Genomic DNA, 25,399 nt, shown 5'->3' on the forward strand with positions numbered 1-25,399 from the left:
ACCAGATTGTTCTTGACCAGCTTTGTAGCACTGAGGCCTTTACTTAATCATCATCGACAAAACAAAATTATCAGCAAGATGAGGTTACTTTAGTGAACATAGGAATGCTGTCTGATGAAGGTAATTATTATATTTCAAAATCCTTATAACATGTAACATTTTGTATAACCAATCCAGTGAAGATGTGGTTGTCAAAGTTGTCTGAAAACTTTAGCAAGCAGTCATACCATATGTAAAATGGTACTGAGATCATTCCACAGTTACTGACCAATGACCTCCAGCTGAAACACACGTCAAGAACCACGTATTACACCTGAGTGTTCGTTTCATAGGGGTGGCATCTTCCAGACTCCAAATCGCAACAGAACACAACTGCTACTGTCACCGAATTTGCGGTTTGCTTGGTCGTAACAGAGAGTTGAGGTTTTATGAGTCGCGACCCGTGCACTTATGACGCTTAAGGCAGACTGTTTGACTGCACCTTCACTGGGTTCCTATCCACCGGCCCGCTGGTAATTCTGGTGAGATGAAAACCAACCTATTGTTAGTTGGACATTCCTCCAAATACTGCCTGTAAGACGGATCATTGTTTTAGTCTGAGCCAGCGCCTGGGAATCATTACCTTAATCACCCGTTACACACTGTGGCTGATTACCCAAAAGCGTGTTTGCGGGTCATACAAGGCCGGCCTTTCAGGCCATCATCTTTGTGATGCTTTCTCCTTTTGATGGGCTTAACCAAACCTTCATGCAGGCTTTGTTCCTGGCAAAATCAGTTTAATGCTAAAAATGTGTTTTTGAAGTTAGCGGCTAGATCATTTATTGGATTCATTATTTCCCCCAGAACTGTGACAAATGTAATTATATGTAATGTTGTGGAGTCAAAAATGTACTATTATTCTGCATATTATGGTACAGCTGTTCCACGTCTTCTAGCAGCAAGGCACCACACTGCCAATGCCACTTGGAGGTGTTGAACATCTAGTGGGCAGAAAAGTCCTGTTCTCTTGCAAATATCTGATAGTACTTCGGAGAACGTCAGAGAGAGCATCCTGCTGTGAGGACACAGGGTGGCGCTGTACAGGCTGGTGTGGGGGGGGGGGTGCTGGTCTAACAGAATGGACCAAAATAGAGAGAAGACACCTGAGGAACGTCAGAGTCAGCAGCCAGAGAAACAGCCGCAGGTTCACTGCAGGCGCAGCCCAAATGATGACCTTATCAGATTACCATGAAAAGGGCGAGAGCTCAGCTGCGTGGGTCACACTGCACTGGGCAGACTGATACATGTTAGAGTAACTTCTGGGAGAAACGTTTAGGACAGATAAAGGGAGACGGCAAAAGCCCTAAAAGGAGGTGGTATCTTCGCAAAGACACTGGCTGGCAAGCTGAGGGATATTGGGTCTGAGACAGGACCCCATATCGCCCCACGGCACAGACAGCCAGCAAGGAAACAAGCAGATCGTATTTCACAAAAAACAAACAACAGGGTCCCACCTGGGGGTGCCCCCGTCGCTAGCCCCTACTTACTGCCCTCAAAAGACGACAAGATACTCCAATATTCTTTATCATATTATGAGATAGATGCTCCTCCAGCACATCGGACGGTTGTGGCAGTACGGGTGACCGGAGAGGAGCAGTAGAAGCACCAGTCCTGAGTGCCAGTGAGCCAAACGTGGCACAAACTGGAACGACAGTTTCCATAAGTAGAAAACGACACGGAAATGGAAGCAATCCTCTCTGATCCGTGTTATTTTAGAGCATGACCTACATCGCGCGATCAGGCCCAGATACCCGTTTCCAGAATCGCCGGCAGCATGCGCCACTGCCATCCGCGGAAAGATCCGGAAAAGATCCAGCCTTCTGTGGAGGTGCGTGACTAAATTCCATTGCATATGGACTTTGGTTGTATGAGTTATTAAAAGACAAGTAGGGAGGGACTGACATGGACCCCCCCCCCCCCCCATGTTTCCAGCTTGCAGCATGCCGTGTGTTGGTGGAGGCTGGAGTTTAATGGTGGCCAACAGGCATCCGTCTGCATGAGTCTCACAGAGGCACTCTATCAGACTGTCACCCCCCCTGTCCGCACATGCCCCCTCCCCCCCCAGCACCTGCTCCCCCAGCGCCGTCACGCTCCACAGAGCCCATTGTTCTTCCCGGATCCACACTTCCCGCGCGTTTCCGCTGCCCATTCACGGCAAGCCCGCCGTGCTCCCCCACCCAACAGAAATGTGCTGGGGGTGGGGAGCGAGGGATAGATGATTAGGAGGAGCGTTAGTGGGGCTGTGGGCCGCGGCGATGTGGAGGAACGCGCCCGGCGTCTGCGCTCTGCAATGCAGATCACCAGTGCCGAGCTGGCACGGCAGAAAGGGCTGCTTTGTTCCCCCACCGGCGTCCACGTGCAGCCCACCTCCGGCACAGATGCCCCCTCGCACATACACACGTACACTCACCGCAACCCCCCCCCCTTGTGGAATGCATCCCATGGACCTCTGAGGACGGCTGACGACCCCGAGGATGAGATTCAAAAACATAAATAAAACAGCAATGCCAGGTTGTAACCGCCTGTCCTCCAGAGAGCTACATGTGGCCCCACCCCCTGCACCCCATCCCCAGCCCTTGCCGGGGTCCACACTGAATCCCCTGGCTCAGCCCCCCCCCCCCCCCCCCCCCCACACCCCCGTCGCAGTGCTAGGCGCATCTCAGAATGACATCACGTCTGGGCAGATTAAAAGCAAAGGGACAGAGAGGTATGAATTTGTGTCTGTACACACGTGTCGGTATGTATGACACACACATGCAAACACAAACACACACACACGGACGCACCCCCACCTGGCTGGTTTGCAGACAGTGAGCGCCCGGCTTCGAGCGGTAAATCCGACCCCCACCTGGCTGGACGTGCAGACAGTAAGCGCCCGGCTTCGAGCGGTAAATCCGATTCTCCGTCAGTGAGCAAAGCGGTAAAGTGTCCAGAACGCTGATCCTGGGCCAGTGCAGCAGAACCGTGAGCAGGGCGGAGGGGGGGATGCTTGGAGGAGCGAGAAAAGAGAGAGAGAAAGCAGGAGGTGGGCTCTGAGAGGCGGGGGGGCATACTAGTAGGAGCTGACAGGGTGAAATTGGGGAGGGGGTGAAAAAAAGGGGCTTTTATGTTGCTGGTGACATTTTCAACGCATGACAACAATGGCCATCTGTGGAAAGGCTGGGGGGGCACACTGGCCAGTTCTGTCAGGCTCAGAGGACCCCTGGGATTATGGGTAGGCACCTGTTTGAGCCAGGCTTGAGGAGAACTGTGGGAGGACCCTGTGGTTTTAGGACAGCTGAGAGGGAGAGAGAGAGAGAGAGAGAGAGAGAGAGAGAGGGGAAGGGGATAGATAAGAGATGGGGGAGAGAGAGGGAGAGAGCGGGAGAGAGAAAAAGAGAGAGCAAGGGGTAGAAAAAGATATGGGGAGAGAGAGGGAGAGAGAGAGAGAGAGAGGAAGGGGGTAGAAAAAGAGATGGGGAGAGAGAAGGAGAGAGATGGAGAGAGAAAGAGAGAGAACAAGGAAGGGGGTAGAAAAAGAGACGGGACAGAGAGAGAGAGAGAGAGAGAGAGAGAGAGAGAGAGGAATGGGTAGAAAAAGTGACGGGGAAAAAGAGAGAGGAAGAGGCTGTAAAAAGAGATGAGGGAAAGAGAGAGAGGGAGGCAGGTAGTGAGAGGGAGAGACAGAGAGAGACAGAGAGAGACAGAGAGAGACAGAGAGCGCACGTACACACACACGCACGCACACACACACACACTGGCTGCCAATCGCCCCACATGACCACATCTCATACTCGTAGGAAGCATCTTGCCTCGCTCCATAATTTTGTGGGAACATCTGTCCAATTTCATTTAAAGGGATAGTTCAGCATTTCTGCACAATACCTGCTCTGCTCTTCACAACTAACTCTGACAAAAGGTGCTATATCATCCGATCATATGTTTCAAATCTTGTTTAGACAGAAATGTACGCCTAATTATCCTTGATTTACAGCACAGGGTCACATCCCTACCCATCACCTACCATTTAGTAAAGTACACCACCTTAAAGGCCCCCAGAGGGTTGTAATGAATGACACTTCTCCACTCATCTGAGGCGTTGTGTTCAACATGCGGCACCACAGCCTAGGACCCAACTACTGAATCGTGAATAAAATTAAGAAAAGTATCAGCAGGAAGGCATCTGAAAATCGATCCAAAGCGAGTACATCTCACTACACCACCAGCTGACTGTTCACCTGACCCCCCACTATCCGACCATCGCATCCTCACACCTGCCACTTCCTCTGATGAAGGCAACGGCGCTGTCTGAAAAGCACGTCGAGGAAGAAAGAGAACGATCGAACATGTCTGCAACAAACTCAACAGCAGAAATGAGATGCAGAGGTTATAATGAATAATGCATGTTACACACACACACATGTGCCGTTGCTGCATCACCATGTAAGACGTTCATCTTTGTCCACGAGCAACAATCGATGTTTCATGCATCCTCCACAAGTTTCACTTCCAATGCCCAGAACGTGTGGAGTGCATTGGAGGCTGGGTACAAAGTATCAGATTCCCACAATCGAGTGGATGAGAAAAGACCTCATAGATCAGAGACACACAGTCACACACGAACAGTCACACATGCACACAGTCACACACGCACACAGTCACACACGCACACAGCTCCTCCTGCACCAGGGGGATTGGGAAGGGTCTATTCCATTTCATATGCCTGAGTGAAGGTGGACCAGGTTATCGGGTTTTGTAAAAAAAGATAAAATAAAATAAACCCAAATCATGGAAGGCGGTGGAAGGAAACCCAGGCCTGCTCACCGCCACGGGGCGCACTGGTCTGAGCTTTCCCTGTACGCGTAATTGCTTTGCTGAAGTTATTATTAGGACAGAACCTATTCTCTTGGACGTCCAGGTGTAAAGTTGGTTTCCTGAGGAAGCATCGAGAAAGCCTGCAGACGAGTACCAGGATGCACTCAGCGGAAATAGCGGGTAACGTCCCCGCGGAAACAGCAGAAAGCAGCCTTCGACCACCGGAGATGCCGATCGACTGCGGCCAACCACGAAGTAATCGGATTGCGTGGGGATGAACACACCACTATTGGAATGTGAATCGCACGTAGCGTTTATTGTCCGTTAAGCTCAGGAACGTTATCGCTCCTCCTGCTGGGTCACAATCAGCTATCCAACAGCGTATGGCACTGTAAATCTTGTTAACACCATGGTTTCTGTGGTGGCCCGGGCACGGAGGGGGAGGAGTCAGCGGGAAGGGAGGAGATACTCAGAGGGCACGGCGGGGGAGGCGGCCAATGAGAAGGGAGGAGGTACTCACAGGGCATGATGGGGGAGGGGTCAGCGGAAAGGGAGGAGGTACTCACAGGGCACGGCGGGGGAAGCGTCCAACGAGAAGGGAGGAGGTACTGACAGGGCACGGTGGGCAAGGCGGCCAACAGGAAGGGAGGAGGTACTCACAGGACATGGAGGGAGGGGCCAGCGGGAAGGGAGGAGATACTCACAGGGCATGGGGGAGGGGTCAGTGAGAAGGGAGGAGGAACTCACAGGGCATGGGGGAGGGGCCAGCGGGAAGGGAGGAGGTACTCACAGGGCATGGGGGAGGGGCCAGCGGGAAGGGAGGAGGTACTCACAGGGTATGGGGGAGGGGCCAGCAAGAAAGGAGGAGGTACTCACAGGGCATGGGGGAGGGGCCAGCGGGAAGGGAGGAGGTACTCACAGGGCATGGGGGAGGGGCCAGCGGGAAGGGAGGAGGTACTCACAGGGCATGGGGGAGGGGCCAGCGGGAAGGGAGGAGGTACTCACAGGGCATGGGGGAGGGGCCAGCAAGAAAGGAGGAGGTACTCACAAGGCATGGGGGAGGGGCCAGCGGGAAGGGAGGAGGTACTCACAGGGCACAGCGTGGCGGTACAGGTTGTCTCTGATGGTCTGCTGCAGCTCGTAGTCCGGGGACGTCTTCGGAAACCTCTGACTGAGATAGTGCTTCAAGTCCTTATTCAGCTTGCTTCCTGAAAAAAGTCAAAGGAAAGAGGAGGCAGAGTGTCAGTGGCGCCATACAGCAAGCATGACACTGCGGCCCGTCCCGCACTCCTGTCTTGCACCACAGATGCCATTGCAGTGATTTTAAAGAATCCTATTGGCTGAGATCAGAGCACCTAAAGCTGCAACTGTACACAGAAAGGCACGGTTTTATTACCCACATTACTGCTGAAACGTGCCGGATTTTCCTTTGCTGGAAAAACCTTGTACTTTCAGTTTAACATGTTACTTTAATCAGAGTGGAATGTTTGTATAACAGCATTTAGAATGAAACATACACACACACACGCAATATGTTATGTAATATGTGTGTGTGCTTCTTTTATTTCTGAATAAATGCAGTTATACTAACATTCCATAGACACACACACATACATACACACACACACATATATATATATATACATGCTGTGCCAGTCAAAAGTTTTGACACACCTACCTACCGTGGACAATTTTATCCAAAGAGACAGCTATCCATCAATCCCTGTGGCAATTGGGGGTTAAGGGCCTTGCTTAAGGACCCAATAGAAAAATCACTCTGCCGACTTTGGGATTTGAACTGATGACCTTCTGTTCATAGGCACAATGTCCCTAAAGTACACACCGCATAAATTCATAATAGGAAATATCTACATTATTGGCCAGATCTCTTCTTGGTCAAACAATATCTTCACCGGGAGGCTTTGGTTTATAACCTAGTCAGCACCCGCACCCCCATCCACAGGATATAGACGATAATTCGACAGACAATGTGAATAATTTGCCACCCGCAGCTGTGCCATCTGCTTCACAGATACTGTACACTGCTGACAAAGTGCAAAATGGTGAAGATGCCAAAAGCTTTTTCGTTTGGACATCAGAGTGTGGTGCTGCTGTAGCACATCATTCCCGCTGTCCTGAGCAGTCTGCACCGTGCAGTCTGCTCCGCACAGTCCGCACCACAATCAGGCGTCACTGACATGCAAACACCGGTCTCCCTGCGCGCGGACACGCACAAACATGCACATGCACAAACACACAGACACACACACATACACACACACACACACGTGCATAAATATACACACAACACCACTGCCATATTATTCCTTCGAGCCCGGATAGAATTAGCCTGGAAGCGTGAGAAAATTCAGTCATGCAACACCAGGTTCTTTCTATCAAATCCTACCTAGACGCAGAACTGTTACTCATCCTCCCAAAATAAACTCTAGGAATTCCCTCCTGGAGTCTCGGCGCTGAAATAACTGCGGAGGGACCCAGGCCCATGTAAATCGGACAATTATTCCAGTAAAGAGTGAATGCCGACAGTTAGTCTGAGATTACCAATACAAAAAAATACTTCAAATACTATTATATCGAGCAGACATGACCTCCCAAAATCAAAACAGGATGTGTTCCAGCGGTTTGAACATTATTCTTCATGCGACTATGACTTTCAGCACATTGTCCACTCTTTTTAAACGAGCCATGTGTCCGCTGAAGGTAAGGCAGTCCCTGTCATACCAATAACCAGCAGAAGGGGCCTGTGTGTAGGTTATTCGGCAAGAGAGACACTGCAGTCGGTCTTGCTTCAGGACTGCTGATAACAGGCTATCAGAAAGCTGCCTCTCTGCTCCTCTTAGGTCTCATTGTTGGCTGATGCACGCGTCCCACATACTGCAGAACGTGTATCTGTGGGACAGGGTAGTGACATCACTGTGCTGCCACACGCTGTACCTTTAAGGACCCTGGCATGGAGCTCAAGCTGACCAATGCAGAGGGATAACACAGAACCGACAGAAGCTGCTGTCACTATCGATTTAACTGAAGGATTGGATCCGTCAGACACTGATGGGCACACAGAATAAAGGACACTTTTTACTGTCAGACTAAAAGAAAGTCCATTTGGCCTTCAATGCAATTAAAACCAACCCTATACTGCAATTAAAACATATAACCATAAACATACGAGATGAGTTTGGGCAGCACTTCAGAGTGAGTGTTTTGGGGTTTTCTGTACAGAGCTCTTGATTAATGACTTGCGTTAGACTTTGGGAATCCACAGATGGGGCAAAACATTATGCAAATTATTTTTGAAAATTATAAATACCTGTATTAATGACTAAAAATATAATCTACAAAACCTGAGATCGCTGTACTTGTGCATTAATAGAATTTCAGCACAGCAAGGAAATAAAGTTGAATAAAGTGGCTTCCATATGGAGGTATGGAAGGGTGTCTTTGAATGCTTACAGAACACTGAGCAATGAATTCCAATTACCAGAAGTGGTTGCTGTGGAAACAATGTACATGCATTCATGAGTATGCGTGTGTGCTTGCATGCGTGTGCGTGTGTGTGCTTGCATGCGTGTGTGTGCTTGTGAATGCATTCATGCATGTGCGTGTGCATGGATGTATGTGCGTATTTGTCATCGTGTGCCTGTGTGTGTAGGGTCCACAGCAGGACTTTCTGTAACATTCTATTTATTGAAAAGAGGGGGCCCATTACATAGGCAGTCTGTAATACTGTATCTGACTTACAAAGAGGTCACATGGGAATATGGGTCAAAAAGGAAGGAAGCCTTCAATGGATTGATGCCATGGACATGGAGATGGGTTTGGAGGTCAGACCTCATCATCACACTAGAGCATGTATCAATTTGCAAATATCTTTTTCCAGAATGATCAATCCCACATATATAACGACTAAAACATTCTAAGCAACACAGGAGACATGCTTTATTCAAACAGCTAATTAAATCTGAAGAGAGTCCTGGCACAGGTAGTACAGTGGGTAGCAGAGTTACCTCACACCTGTAGGGCTGGTGGTTCCAATCCCACATCTGCTCTGTGTTTGTGGAATTTGCACGTACTCACGATGTTGTGCAGGTCTCCTCCCACAGTTCGACCAACCAGCTTCTCTAAAGCTGCCAACAACTTGGGCCTGTGCCCCATGAGAGGGAGGTATTCCACCCTCACAGGGTCAGGACCCCAGCCAGTGCGCCAAGAGGAACAAGAGTCCCATCCCAGTGGGACCTCAGCCTGTGCCCTGTGAAAGACTGGCATCCGGTCCCAACAGGATCATGACCCCAGCCTGTGCCCTGTGAGGGACTGGCATCCAGTCCCAACGGGATTACGACCTCAGCCTGTGCCCTGTGAGGGACTGGCATCCGGTCCCAACGGGATTACGACCTCAGCCTGTGCCCTGTGAAGGACTGGCATCCAGTCCCAATGGGATTACGACCCCAGCCAGTGCGCCAAGAGGAAGAAGAGTCCCATCCCAGTGGGACCTCAACCTGTGCCCTGTGAGGGACTGGCATCCGATCCCAACGGGATCATGACCCCAGCCTGTGCCCTGTGAGGGACTGGCATCTGGTCCCAATGGGATCGCGACCTCAGCTTGTGCCCTGTGAGTGAGAGGCATCCCCATTGGATCACAACCATAGCCAATGTCCTAAGAGAAACTGGCATCCCGTCTCAATGGGATCGTGACCCCAGCCTGTGCCCTGTGAGGGACTGGCATCCCATCCCAGAGGGATCGGAACCTCAGCTTGTGCCCTGTGAGCGAGAGGCATGCCGTCTAAATGGGATCGCAACCCCAGCCTTGCACCCTGTGTTTCTTGGGACAGGGTCCAGATGACCCTGACCAGTAGCTAGAAAACAGATTGGGGAATCACTCTGTGGGTAATGGAACACTAAACATTTGAAGTGACAAACTGATTGTTAGGAAAGGCAAAGTGATGCAATGAGTGCTTTTTAAATAACTTAACATGTAGCAATAACTGCCATATTTGATTTCACAGTGTGGAATAAAACTACCCAATCAACGTTAGGTTATCCATAAAAAATATTACATATCTGATGAATTATTCAAATGAAATGAAGCCGCTTTCCACCGGATGTTCCCAACAGTCCAGTATTCTTGCTTTGCTGTCATTGCTAGCAGTGGATCTACAGCCAGTTCACATCCACACTGAGACGAAGACAGAACACTGTATCTCACCAGCACCATGGGCTCTGCCATCACAAGTTAGCCAGAGGCCCAGAAGTTACTGGCGAGCGTTATTCTCCATTTTTCGTGCCGCCAGTGTCAGTCTGAGGATGGAAATTGCTTTGATGCTCTGAGATTTGTCTTTCAATGAACAATTAACTCCAGACCATTGCAGTGTTTCTAGGTCACAAATGTTCTAGGAAAAAGGAATTCATACACCATGATCCACTTCTCCCAAATGCCATCAAGCAAGAATGGTCACAGATTCACTTAGCTTGATTCAATTTGGACGCTGGTGCATGTGTCTGAACAACCTTACAAAGCACCGAACCAAGTGACTAATCCATTGGCATATGGGTACTGAGTACCTCAAAAACAATACAGACTTAGTGAGTAGTTAGCAGTCACACAGATGGTGGGGGACGTTTTTCAGGGCAGGTTTTAAACAGGGATAACAGTCTGAGGCCCATATGGACTGCCAGCTCCTAGCCCTCTCCTGATGTTTGAGCGAAGCAAAATGGCTGAAACTAGCCTATCAAGAAACAATTCTTCCTGAGAAATATGCTTATTAAAGTCACATAAGCATTGCCTTAGCTGAACAGGATGTGGTTAAGTGTGTACAGGAACTATGTAATCTTAGATGGGGTCAGGTCAGGTAAAGTTGGGGAGCATGCACGGATGCAGTGCAATGCCCCACCCACCACACAGCAAAAGTCTTCGGGATCTCAGCCGGCGAACCCCCAGGCTGATACACGGTCCAGTCTCACCCTCCTGCTGCAACTGATGCTCCCTCACAGTGCAGGTAATGTGCCTCATTCGGGACTCGTCTAGCGACTGCTCATTCGACACAAAGTCAGACCAGCGGTACCCAAGGATTCTCCGCAGAAACACAGTACTGAAGAAGTCCAGTCTTCATCTCAGCTCACCGGATAGCATCCATGTCTCACAGTCATACAGCAAGGCAGGGAGCACCAGGATTTTAAAGACCGGGACCTTCGTCCTCTCGCAAAGATATCGGGAGCCACACACCCCTTTCCAGTGACCTCATGACCCCCCATGCTCTTCCAATCCGTCTACTGAGACCAGGGACCCGTTGGCACCAGAGACATGAATGCCACTTCCAACGTAGGTAAATCTCTCAACAAGGTCGACATTCCCCCCGCAGACAGACACACTGCTGATGGCTGTGCCTAAGAAGTCATTAAATGCCTGGATCTTCGTCTTTATCCAGGACACCTGCAATCCCAGACACAGCATCGTCGGCAAAATCAAGATCGGTAAATCTTTCTTCACCAATGGATGCCCTACAGCTGCTGGACTACACGACCCTGCCCAACACTCAGTCCATACAAGCATTGAACAGAGTAGGAGTAAGAACACACCCCTGGCGAACCTCAGTATCAACTGGGAAGGTTCTCCCTCCACTCTACACAGCACTCAAGGTACCAGCCATAATCTCCAGTAACTTTAGGGGGGATCCTGCGAAGACTCAGAATGTCCCACAGGGCAACTCGATCAACTGAGTCGAACGCTTTACGAAAATCGACAATGGCTGCAAAGAACCTCTGCCGATATTCGCGCTTGTGCTTGATGAGAACCCTCAGTGCAAGGATTTGGTCGATGGTAGAGTTCATACAGTAGGTGTAAAACCAGACTGCTTTGGTCGCTGGTAGGTGAGTAATAATCACGGATGACCCTGGCAAGGATCTTATCCAAGACTGAGAACAGTAATATCCCCCTGTACTTGCTGCAATCCTGGCGATCACCCTTCCCTTTCCAGATAGGCACTACAAGTTCTGTTTTCCAGTCAGCTGAGATGATGCCTGACTCCCAAATGGAAGTAAAAGTTTGCTTGCAATTCCTGGAGGACAGCCTTACCACCACTCTGGAGATGTTCACCTCGGATACCACAGATCCCCGCGGCCTTCCCTACCCCCAGCTGATTCACCACCCATGCAATCTCAGTGATATTGGGTGGTTCACAGCTGACTGGAGGATCAGCTTTGAGAACCGTAGACCCAGAGATGTCCAACATCCAAGCTGGAGGGTCAGCTTCAAACAACTGGTCAAAGTATCTGGCCCAGGGACAGTGGTGGCTTAATGGTCAAGGAATTGCACTTGTAATTAAAAGATTGCAGGTTCGAATCCACGACCAGCAAGGTACCCTGAGGTACCCTGAGCAAGGTACCATAACCAAGGACTGCTCCCTTGGGTGCTGAATTAGCTGCCCACTGCTATGTCACATATCCGTTAAATGCAGTAGACACATTTCATTGTTGTGCACTGTGTTCTGTGGCATGTCAATACTGATCACTAAATTCTAATTCAACGGCAGTGTCATCCGTAAGGACTGTCCTATCACCCACCCTGACAGAAAGTCTCTGAAGAAGAGATTCAGATGTGTGTAATGCTTCGATTCCTCTGTAAATCACTAGACCACAGATGTTGTGTCACCTGCTCACAGATCGTCTAACAAACGCCTCTTTATCTGCCCTCAGAGTCCTTACAGCCGTCCTTCTCAGTTCCCAGTACACACTGGAGTTGCCACCAAGCTGTGCACTGCGACTCCTCGATAATATCCAAGGTGCCCTGCGAGATGAAACACCTCCTTCTGGGACCAGTGGGAACTCCAACACAACCCTCGGCAACATTCAGGGTAACCGTCTTATTATGGGAGGCCTCCCACATGACATTAGACTCAGCAGTCACACCCAACTCTGTAAGTTCCTCACAAAAACTGTGTGCAAACTCATCAGAAACAGCTTGATCTTGGAGTCTGGCTAAGTCCAGCCTCATTCTCCTGGTAGGTGGTAGCCTACTAAGCTGAATCTTCGGAGTAGCAACAACAAGTCTGTGGAGTTCTGCAGGAGCCTCCAGTGTCTGCCCACAAGGATGTAATCGATCTCCTTTGCAGCAGCAATATTGGTGTACCAAGTCCAATGATGCGGCTCAGGGCGTTGTAAGCAGGATCTAGTGAACCGCAGCCCCTGACCTTTCGCAAAGGAACATGGAGCCATTTTCACCTCATAGGTCTCCAGACTCATGGGGACCAACACAATCCTCATAGCCAGCCCTGTCAGTGCCAGTGGTCGCGTTGAAGTCACCCATGACCAGAGGAGTGTCGCCTCATGGGCACCCTTCAACCACTGATTGAAGTTGCGAGTAAAATGTCTCCCTCAACGAGACATTATTCACTGCGGTCGGAGCATACACAGACAAGACAAGTGCCTTAGCCTGAGTCTCATGATAAGCTTCCATCGGAAGGAGCCGATCCGCTACAGCAACAGCTACTACTAAGCTGAATTGACCAGACCAAAGGTACTGTAGGTATATCCACCTACAAAGATCTGACCACTCCCCAGTTTAAAAAGCTCCCCCGACAGCAGAAGAAGATGACGGTCATTTTTAATGGAACCAGAACCAGGGTGTGCTGTCCCTTTAATACACAGTTTATAAACCTCTAAGGAGAACTTAAGGAACTCAGAAGAGAGGGTGAACGTGGACCCCCACTATTAGAAACAATGCAGTGGAGAATCCCGTACAGAGGTTAGAGTAGCCTCTGTGTGCTAGCATGCTAGCATTAGCGCCATTATAAATGGCCAAGGGCTCTGCGTAAGGTATGTACTCTAATGAGGTTCATAGTCAAGGCTCTGCTGAAGGTACGTAGGCTAACGAAGGTACGTAAGGTACGTAAGCCAGCAAGGCTTGCAGTCAAGGCGCAGCTGAAGATACATAGGCTAGCGAAGCTCACAGTCAAGGCTCAGCTGAAGGTACATAGGCTAGCGAAGCTCACAGTCAAGGCTCAGCTGAAGGTACATAGGCTAGCGAAGCTCACAGTCAAGGCTCAGCTGAAGGTACATAGGCTAGCGAAGCTCACAGTCAAGGCTCAGCTGAAGGTACATAGGCTAGCGAAGCTCACAGTCAAGGCTCAGCTGAAGGTACATAGGCTAGCGAAGCTCACAGTCAAGGCTCAGCTGAAGGTACATAGGCTAGCGAAGCTCACAGTCAAGGCTCAGCTGAAGGTACATAGGCTAGCGAAGCTCACAGTCAAGGCTCAGCTGAAGGTACATAGGCTAGCGAAACTCACAGTCAAGGCTCAGCTGAAGGTACATAGGCTAGCAAAGCTCACAGTCAAGACTGTTTATTTTAACTGCATTTTATTTGACCATTTTCTATTTGTTAAGCAGGGACTAGTGTTTGAGTATTTACCATGTTACATACTTTTCAGGAAGCGACAAAAATGCAACAATATCACCTAAATATTTAATGCATTAGGGTTAAATTTGATTTATGTCTTTTTATGTGTCCGTTTACTGTTCTCCTGCATACTGTCTGAGCAGTAGTAACTGTCGAAAAGAGAGATACAGCACTGTAGAGCTGAAACAGGGTATTTATTTACCTATCTTTGCTGTCAGAAATATGAGGGTGATGCGTAGTTTCACTTTGTTCTGATACTTCCGTAAGAACATATTTTATTCTGTTGTTTTTTTACCCAGCGTCTGTCTCTGTAGACATAAAAGCAGCATCTGCTCATTTCAGGAGAACTGGTACTTTAATATATGTCTTCCTATCATAATTTCACACTTAAGGAAGACTGGCATTATAAAACCAGGCATCAAAGTCAGAGCTGTGAGCAGGAACAATATGATCCCCCTGCTCTGAGTCACTCAACTGCTTCTCCAGTTTTAATATTTCACACGGAGAATTTAAAAAGCGTGAGCCAGGATTATTTGACTTTACTACGCTTGTAGAAAGTTGGTAAGCATCCCTCGGAGAAACTTGAGGATCGAGGGGGGGTTAGGTCTCCGCCCTTTTAAGGGGGTCTAGGGAGTTGTATTGGCTAGTTTTGATTATTGGGGGGAGGGGGTGGGTTACAACTCGGAGAGCATTTATGAGTAATACTTTTAACACTAAATGTCAAACTATAAAAATCTGCATCTAATCATGCAGTGCATCCAACATTAAACATGTCCAACACCCAGGAGATACAACAGTCAAAATGTATTCCATTAGAACGTATAAATAGAAGCATGATGTAACATGACTCACTAAATATCTATTTAATATTTACAACTTAAGACAGCAGAAGGCATACAGTCTATGTACATGGACTCTTAATCCAGAGATTACTGGTTCTAAGTTTTGAGTCATTTAATTTTTAACGCTTGAAAGGTTTCAGGCATGGTGCTGAACGTAAGTCTGACCCCGGGGAGCGTAGCAATGCAGAGCCGCTCACAGTGCTACTTAGTAAGACTGACCCACGGCGAAGCAGGCGAGATGTTGGCATGCAGTCTGCAAACGATGTGAAAGGCAGCGTTTCGCTTCAGCTCGTGTCCCGGAAGGCCTGGCCTCATTCACGCCCCTTCTCCGTAACACGCCAGTTCACGCGTCTCGTTTCGCGAGGAGCTCCTGTTTCGATTCACCCCCGGCAACAGGTGGCTAGGGGGACGTCTCTCAAGCCGGCAGATGGCTCAGCCACCGGGGCGGTCTCATCCGTCACCGCGGCTGCTTTATCACCGATTAGCTCTGACAGCCACACTCCACCCAGTTCCCGGGGGCAAGATGGCCGCCAGGGCCCTGCAGCCCACCAGGGAGAGAGCCGCACTGCAAGGCCTTCATGTGGAATGAGAGCGCAGAGCGTGACTGATGAGGACAGAATTCATCAGGCGGTGACAGCGTGCGCCACACGGGGCATTAAGCCTCAGCTACGGGTGGCTTTAAGCCAAAAAAAGCGGATTAAACTGGAGCCGGAGCCCCAGAATCGATTACGTCACTGAAAATCTAGCTTTAGGCTTAGGTGCTGGGAGGCGAGGTAAAGGGGCGTGCACGTCTTTCAGTGTTACTACACAGCCCTTACCGGGGCATTTCTCACCTGATGTGTGCTCCTTCTGGGCACTAGGGTGTTCTAAATTAAAATCGCTCTACGTCAACCTCATAGAAACAGCTACATCGAATGTCTGTCTACCGTGATTTATTAAGAGGCAGATGCAGTTGATATGTAATAACAAAATCAGGTGATACGTAACAAAAACAGCCCGTCAAGGAAAAAGGAAAGTCACACCACGCAAGGAGAAGCAAACCTTACTCTGCAAACAGAAGGCTCCGTTACTCGTAACCTTCTGCGAGATAAATGGCAAGAGCTCTTTATACTCCACAGCTGCTCATTAGGACAGGCAGTTACTAAAATACTAGTCACTGCTATTTATAGTTTAAAGTTTCTTTAATTGCTGTGCCTTTTTAAACAGCCATTTCCTAAAATATGTACGTATGAATAAACAGAATTAATTAGACTGTTACGTCCCACCTTCCGGCTAGCAAGACCAGCACAAGCCAGCATCCCAGAAGCTTCTGGCAGACAACACTAAAGGCAGAGTGACCCAAAATAAGTACCACTGTGCTTTGGAGATCCTGGGTCAGCAGGTACGCAACCCTGTAGGTGTGCGATCTGCTGTGATAAACCAAACCTGGGCGCCAGAGACAAAATACCACTGATGCATTTGGCCGAGACTACAGTGACGCACACCTTCCACCTGGGGGCGCTCCATCGTCTGCATTCCGACAAGATGTGCTGCACCTCCAAGTCTAAAGATTTTATAAACCTGCAGCTTGTTCTCTATTACAAACGTGTTTCCTAAGAATTAAAAATATCGCAACTACAGAAATATATTTGTTGCTCAAAACAAAACAAAAAAAAAAAGATGCAGATGTCTGTCAGTAACTGTCATTATTGTGATAACTTACTGTCACTGAATATGAGCTGCATCCATCTCTATCTAGACAAATCCCCAGCCCAGAGAGACCCCTCCACGGGATCCGCTAGACAGGAGACAGAACTTCAAAGTGCTTTTTCAGATTCAGAAGGCATTATAAGGTCTGACCCCATCTTTTCTGAGCTCATTAGCATCAGCCAATCAGAGCCCAGTCGGTATCCCACGCCCTCCGACTTCCATTTCTAGAACTGTTAGAAAACCGAAGCAAATCTCGCATTCAGAAGAACCCAGGAACACAGAAGGTACTTTGGCTACAAGGTTTCATTTTCTGTTGAAGCTCCACTATGTAGCTTTAACTTGCTTGCAGCCAGGACTGCAGCTGTCCATGTGGCATCTGCAATCCCTTATTTATCTGTCACATCTGTGCCTGACCTGCATGGCCAGGAGGGGGCAGACAGATCTGCCTCCCATCAGATATACAGTAGCTACGGTCCAGAGAATAGACAGAGCGCCCCCTATGGATGACACATTTCAGAGGTATGAAGACCACTTGGTCCGCAGCCCCTAAATGCCATTTTTAAACGATCAAATGGGCTGTTTCTCCTGTCCTACACATCAGCGCTCTGCTAGCAATGAGCTAGACAAAGCAATCAGGACATTCCCATCCTGACCCCATCACATGAATGTGGACACACAGAAGCGAATGCCAGGAAATCTGTTTTAAATCTCCAGCATGGCAAAATAATGGCTAATCTGCTAGGGCACAACAAAAAGGTTCATTAGCAAGAAAAGTGATTTTCGATTAAACTACCTCCACACGTAGACTGTGAAGGCCACCCTCTGAAAAAGGTGTACTTCCTGCAGCTTCATTGAGCACGTACAAACTGCCTGTTTCCAGCCTGCTTCTACTGAGGCGACATCACTTCCTATGTAGGAAACAGCTGACCATTCACAGGCCATGGAAGGCGGAGACAGGGGGCTGTTGGCGGGCAGCGGAAGGCAGAAAAGCCAAAATCAAAGGGGACGACTCTATGGGACATGCAGAAGGTTCCGGGCCATACAGGCTTTATGGCCACCGTTTCAGAAACACCCCCATTAGTCTGGCAGAGTTAAGAAACATATAATCCAAAATGTCACCTCATGCTCTCCAAGGGATAAAAATAGAAAATGCTAAAATCAAACCCAATTGAGTTTCTTCAAAGGGATTACAATCCATTTGCTGAAATAAAATGAAAGGGTTTGTCATTTGAAATGCTGTCAAAAACATGAAAAATCACCTGATGTCTTTGGATGCTGAGAAATATCTGCCAACTTCTTAAGGTCTAACGCTAATTTTTATTTTAAAGGGGCTGACATGCACATCCGAAAACAGCGGCTATGGGCCAATGAGGTCCACAGACCACTGAGGTTCAGAGACCACTGAGGTTGACAGACCACTGAGGTTCATAGACCACTGAGGTCCACAGACCACTGAGATTCAGAGACCAATGAGGTCCACAGACCACTGAGGTTCATAGATCACTGAGGTTCACAGACCACTGAGGTTCAGAGACCACTGAGGTTCAGAGACCACTGAGGTTCACAAACCACTGAGGTTCATTTCCTCCTGACTGCCTCCTCACAGCACAGCAAAATTTATGCTCCCAAACGCTTACAGCTCTCCGTAATGAACCCTGACCACCTGCAGGCTCCTTCCTGCCCCTGAGAATGTTTATTGAGACAAATACTGACAGTATAAGAACATATTTCTTGCCTGTTAATTACTGTGGCCATAATTATAATGTACTGACAACAGAATCAGCAACATTCCATCTTTGACCTGCACAGAAGAAAAACTCGACTGTTCTGTAGTTGAATAAATGTGGCTGGGGGAGGTTCAGGCCATCATTCTGGGGGCGGCACAAAATTCTCCAGTCACTCTTGTGCCGTTGCTGAGAGTACTTCTGACACAGAGGCACTTCCAGGCCGACGTCTCGCCGCATGATCGTGACCATTTGTGTGAGGGTACAGAGGATGACAAGTGGCCGGGTCCCACCGCCTCTGTGTGTTTCTGTGAGAGGAAGATAAGAAGCAGCAGCACAGGTACGGGAAACGCAAGCAGCCCTAAAGCAACGTCTTCCCAACCCGCCACCGGAAAAAAATGGCTGCTCCGCCGTCTGCTGGCGTTCAAGGGCCTGCTCCCCACCAGGTGCGCGATACCGCGAGAGAAGCTCTCGTCTGATTGAGATTCCGAGCCCGTCTTCAGCTCAACACCGCCCCCTGTGCTCCTGCTCGTTAGTGCTGACTAGGGGACAAGCTCCGTTGCTACGGTAACCACAGCCTGACAGCACAGACGACGCACTTGCAGGCTTTGGTCACTTCTTCACTTCTTCCTCTTCTTCTTTTCTGATTCAGGTAAACAAATCACCAAACGAGCACTACACATGATCGACAGCATACTACAGGAAGGCTTTGTTCATACATTTCACAAAATATTTCGCCTCCTCATAATAGCAATTCACCAGATTAAAATTTAAATGGAAATGTATATTTTTCTAGTAAAATCAATACCATTAAATTTTCACAATATCTGTATATCCATTATGTAGAGACGAGCACCAGTATCAGAGCATGTGAAGGAGACATTTGCAATTTGGCTTTCATTACTATACTGGGAAATATTTTTGGTATGGAAATGAAGTGAAACACTGTTTTATTCGCCATCTGCGCAGGTACGCTGGCATGCTTATTTTATATAATATATATTTTTAATATATATTATATAATATATATATTTTATATATATACAGCTGGGAGCAATGCATTTTTGAGGAGTTAAGGGCCTCACTCAAGGGCCCAATGTCAGCATCAGTCGGAAGGCTGTGAGACTTGAACCAGACACCTTCTGATTATGACCTGAGACCTAACGTACTGAGCCAGGCACTGGCCCCCAAACACAAGGTTTCAGGGTAAGTACTAAGTGCACCTTCAGCCTGTATACTTCTCAGGAGTTATGGAAATCCAGAGTGAGTACTGCCCTCACTGACGGTGTATAATCAGTCTCCGTCAACAGCGCGCGTCCCAGCCGCACACACCCGGGGCACGTCACCACCGCACACACCCAGGGCACGTCCCAGCCGCGCACACCCAGGGCACGTCACCGCGGCGCGTCCCAGCCGCACACACCCAGGGCACGTCACCGCCGCGCGTCCCAGCCACACACACCCAGGGCACGTCACCGCCGCGCGTCCCAGCCGCACACACCCAGGGCACGTCACCGCCGCGCACACCCAGGGCACGTCACCGCCGCACGTCCCAGCCGCGCACACCCAGGGCACATCACCGCCGCACGTCCCAGCCGCGCACACCCAGGGCACGTCACCGCCGCACGTCCCAGCCGCGCACACCCAGGGTACATCACCGCCGCGCACACCCAGGGCACATCACCGCCGCGCACACCCAGGGCACGTCACCGCCGCACGTCCCCGCCACGCACACCCAGGGCACATCACCGCCACACACACCCGGGGCACGTCACCGCCGCGCGTCCCAGCCGCACACACCCAGGGCACGTCACCGCCGCGCACACCCAGGGCACGTCACCGCCGCACGTCCCAGCCGCGCACACCCAGGGCACATCACCGCCGCACGTCCCAGCCGCGCACACCCAGGGCACGTCACCGCCGCACGTCCCAGCCGCGCACACCCAGGGTACATCACCGCCGCGCACACCCAGGGCACATCACCGCCGCGCACACCCAGGGCACGTCACCGCCGCACGTCCCCGCCACGCACACCCAGGGCACATCACCGCAGCGCACACCCAGGGCACGTCACCGCCGCGCGCCCCTGCTGCGCACACCCAGGGCACGTCACCGCCGCACGCCCCCGCCGCGCACACCCAGGGCACGTCACCGCCGTGCGTCCCAGCCGCACACACGCAGGGCACGTCACCGCCGCGCACACCCAGGGCACGTCACCGCCGCACGTCCCTGCCGCGCACACCCAGGGCACATCACCGCCGCGCACACCCAGGGCACGTCACCGCCGCGCACACCCAGGGCCCGTCACCGCCACGTGCCCCCGCCGCGCACACCCAGGGCACGTCACCGCCGCGCACACCCAGGGCCCGTCACCGCCACGCGCCCCCGCCGCGCACACCCAGGGCACATCACCGCCGCGCACACCCAGGGCACGTCACCGCCGCGCACACCCAGGGCACGTCACCGCCGCGCACACCCAGGGCCCGTCACCGCCACGCGCCCCCGCCGCGCACACCCAGGGCACGTCACTGCCGCGCACACCCAGGGCACATCACCGCCGCGCGCCCCCGGCGCGCACACCCAGGACACGTCACCGCCGCGCGCCCCCGCCGCGCACACCCAGGGCACTTCACCGCCGTGCGTCCCAACCGCACACACCCAGGGCACGTCACCGCCGCGCACACCCAGGGCACGTCACCGCCGCACGTCCCAGCCGCGCACACCCAGGGCACATCACTGCCGCGCACACCCAGGGCACGTCACCGCCGCACGTCCCCGCCACGCACACCCAGGGCACATCACCGCAGCGCACACCCAGGGCACGTCACCGCCGCGCGCCCCTGCTGCGCACACCCAGGGCACGTCACCGCCGCACGCCCCCGCCGCGCACACCCAGGGCACGTCACCGCCGTGCGTCCCAGCCGCACACACGCAGGGCACGTCACCGCCGCGCACACCCAGGGCACGTCACCGCCGCACGTCCCTGCCGCGCACACCCAGGGCACATCACCGCCGCGCACACCCAGGGCACGTCACCGCCGCGCACACCCAGGGCCCGTCACCGCCACGTGCCCCCGCCGCGCACACCCAGGGCACGTCACCGCCGCGCACACCCAGGGCACGTCACCGCCGCGCACACCCAGGGCCCGTCACCGCCACGCGCCCCCGCCGCGCACACCCAGGGCACATCACCGCCGCGCACACCCAGGGCACGTCACCGCCGCGCACACCCAGGGCACGTCACCGCCGCGCACACCCAGGGCCCGTCACCGCCACGCGCCCCCGCCGCGCACACCCAGGGCACGTCACCACCGCGCACACCCAGGGCACATCACCGCCGCGCGCCCCCGGCGCGCACACCCAGGACACGTCACCGCCGCGCGCCCCCGCCGCGCACACCCAGGGCACTTCACCGCCGTGCGTCCCAACCGCACACACCCAGGGCACGTCACCGCCGCGCACACCCAGGGCACGTCACCGCCGCACGTCCCAGCCGCGCACACCCAGGGCACATCACTGCCGCGCACACCCAGGGCACGTCACTGCCGCGCACACCCAGGGCACGTCACTGCCGCACGTCCCTGCCGCGCACACCCAGGGCACATCACCGCCGCGCACACCCAGGGCACGTCACTGCCGCACGTCCCCCGCCGCGCACACCCAGGGCACGTCACCGCCGCGCGCCCCCACCGCGCACACCCAGGGCCCGTCACCGCCGCGCGCCCCCACCGCGCACACCCAGGGCACGTCACCGCCGCGCGCCCCCACCGCGCACACCCAGGGCACGTCACCGCCGCGCGTCCCAGCCGCGCACACCCAGGGTACGTCACCGCCGCGCGCCCCCGCCGCGCACACCCAGGGCACGTCCCAGCCGCGCACACCCAGGGCACGTCACCGCCGCGCGCCCCCACCGCGCACACCCAGGGCACGTCACCGCCGCGCGTCCCAGCCGCGCACACCCAGGGTACGTCACCGCCGCGCGCCCCCGCCGCGCACACCCAGGGCACGTCCCAGCCGCGCACACCCAGGGCACGTCAACGCCACGCGCCCCTGCCGCGCACACCCAGGGCACGTCCCAGCCGCGCACACCCAGGGCACGTCCCAGCCACGAACACCCAGGGCATGTCACCGGCGCACGCCCCCGCCGCGCACACCCAGGGCACGTCACTGCCACGCGTCCCAGCCGCGCACACCCAGGGCACATCACCGGCGCACACACCCAGGGCACGTCACCGCCGCACGTCCCTGCCGCGCACACCCAGGGCACATCACCGCCGCGCACACCCAGGGCACGTCACCGCCGCGCGCCCCCGCCGCGCACACCCAGGGCCCGTCACCGCCACGCGCCCCCGCCGCGCACACCCAGGGCACATCACCGCCGCGCGCCCCCGGCGCGCACACCCAGGACACGTCACCGCCGCGCGCCCCCGCCGCGCACACCCAGGGCACGTCACTGCCGCGCACACCCAGGGCACGTCACTGCCGCGCACACCCAGGGCACGTCACTGCCGCACGTCCCTGCCGCGCACACCCAGGGCACATCACCGGCGCGCACACCCAGGGCACGTCACCGCCGCACGCCCCCACCGCGCACACCCAGGGCCCGTCACCGCCGCGCGCCCCCACCGCGCACACCCAGGGCACGTCACCGCCGCGCGCCCCCCGCCGCGCACACCCAGGGCACGTCACCGCCACGCGCCCCTGCCGCGCACACCCAGGGCACATCACCGCCGCGCACACCCAGGGCATGTCACCGCCGCGCACACCCAGGGCACGTCACCGCCGCGCGCCCCCGCCGCGCACACCCAGGGCACATCACCGCCGCGCGCCCCCGCCGCGCACACCCAGGACACACCACGCGCCCCCGCCGCGCACACCCAGGACACACCACGCGCCCCTGCCGCGCACACCCAGGGCACGTCACCGCCGCGCGCCCCCGCCGCGCACACCCAGGGCACATCACCGCCGCGCACACCCAGGGCACGTCACCGCCGCGCACACCCAGGGCACGTCACCGCCGCGTGCCCCCGCCGCGCACACCCAGGGCACATCACCGCCGCGCATACCCAGGGCACGTCCCCGCCACACACACCCAGGGCATGTCCCCGCCGCGCACACCCAGGGCACGTCACCGCCGAGCACACCCAGGGCACGTCACCGCCGCGCACACCCAGGACACGCCACGCGCCCCTGCCGCGCACACCCAGGGCACATCACCGCCGCGCACACCCAGGGCACGTCACCGCCGTGCACACCCAGGGCACGTCACCGCCGCACACACCCAGGGCACGTCACCGCCGCGTGCCCCCGCCGCGTGCCCCCGCCGCGCACACCCAGGGCACGTCACCGCCGCGTGCCCCCGCCGCATGCCCCCGCCGCGCACACCCAGGGCACATCACCGCCGCGCACACCCAGGGCACGTCACCGCCGCGCGTCCCCGCCGCACACACCCAGGGCACGTCACCGCCGCGCACACCCAGGGCACATCACCGCCGCGCACACCCAGGGCACGTCACCGCCGCGCGTCCCCGCCGCGCACACCCAGGGCACGTCACCGCCGCGCACACCCAGGGCACGTCACCGCCGCGCACACCCAGGGTACGTCACCACCGCGCGCCCCCACCGCGCACACCCAGGGCACGTCCCCGCCGTGCACACCCAGGGCACGTCACCGCCGCGCACACCCAGGGCACGTCACCGCCGCGCACACCCAGGGCACGTCACCGCCGCACACACCCAGGGCACGTCACCGCCGCGCACACCCAGGGCACGTCACCGCCGCGCACACCCAGGGCACGTTACCGCCGCGCACACCCAGGGCACGTCCCCCGCCGTGCACACCCAGGGCACGTCACCGCCGCGCGCCCCCCCCCCGCGCACACCCAGGACACGTCACCGCCGTGCGCCCCCCGCCGCACACACCCAGGGCACGTCACCGCCGCGCGCCCCCCGCCGCGCCACCCAGGGCACGTCACCGCCGCGCGCCCCCCGCCGTACACACCCAGGGGGGCACGTCTCACTAGTACGCTCCAAATCGCTGGCTCAGTAGCGCATCGCGCAACTAGACGAAGCACCCATGGAGGCTGGCTATTCTTTCTGAGTGAGATGTCGCTCTCCCGGGGAGACGCTGTCCTGACGCTCTCCACATCACCGCCTCAGCACTGCAGGTAACTGGAGAGGTTCAGCAACTGCTGTGGTACCAGTCACCGGAGCAACGGAGACAAGCTGGTCAAGGCAGGCAGCAGATGCAGGTGGTTGTGCAACCTCAAAGGTTTCCAGGCCATCAGGGTGAAACAGTCACTTAAAAAATTAAGGGTGGGGGGAGATCAAATAACAGTCACTTAACCCAGCCTGCAATCCCAGATCTTAGGAAAACCTAGCAGGAAGAGTGTGCAGGTCATGTGCATTTTTTAGTGCGCCGGCAATCACAGCACTGCTGAAAGGAGCCAACCAGCACGCAGAGACACCGACGCCAATAACAGAGGATGCCCAACAGGGATAGACGGCCAGCTTCCAAGTGTGATCCTCCCCCTCATATTCCTCTCCACGCAGTTACATTAACCGGCCCTTCGACAAAACCACACAGACACCGTAGCGGTAATGACACCCCGCCGGAAACGCAACTCAATGCCACGGCCTCGTCGGACAGGCGTGGCGAGTTGTAACAGCTCCGGAAAACAGCTCCGTGCGTGAATACTTCAGTGCCAACTGCTCACAAACAGAAACAAGTTAGAGAAGTTGGCGGAATGAACCAATCAGGGGCTGCTTTGTCCTCTTTGACCAAATCGATATGGTGTCACCTGTGAAAAGGGGGCCGTCCGCTTTAAATTAAGCCCTTCGAAGCTACACTGGAAAATTGAAGAGAGACCAAGATAATACCACTAGGGGGCGCATATTCTCAATTA

At 54.1% G+C, this 25,399-nt stretch overlaps 1 protein-coding gene across 9 annotated transcripts in view; it reads right to left on the reverse strand.

Moving 5' to 3' along the window:
* magi1b (membrane associated guanylate kinase, WW and PDZ domain containing 1b) overlaps positions 1 to 25,399 on the reverse strand; it is a 114,486-nt gene that overhangs the window by 53,998 nt on the left and 35,089 nt on the right. For 5 of the 9 annotated variants that reach the window (XM_049023020.1, XM_049023013.1, XM_049023016.1 and 2 more), the window contains exon 2: positions 5,925 to 6,041. In XM_049023020.1, coding sequence (XP_048878977.1) covers positions 5,925 to 6,041 — 117 coding nt within the window. Of the gene's footprint in view, positions 1 to 2,831; positions 3,554 to 5,924; positions 6,042 to 25,399 lie in introns of those variants that run through there. The other 4 variants (XM_049023011.1, XM_049023010.1, XM_049023012.1 and 1 more) reach the window with 3 other exon arrangements.

This window comes from Brienomyrus brachyistius, chromosome 8, assembly GCF_023856365.1.
Source record: "Brienomyrus brachyistius isolate T26 chromosome 8, BBRACH_0.4, whole genome shotgun sequence".
Classification (NCBI taxonomy): domain Eukaryota; kingdom Metazoa; phylum Chordata; class Actinopteri; order Osteoglossiformes; family Mormyridae; genus Brienomyrus; species Brienomyrus brachyistius.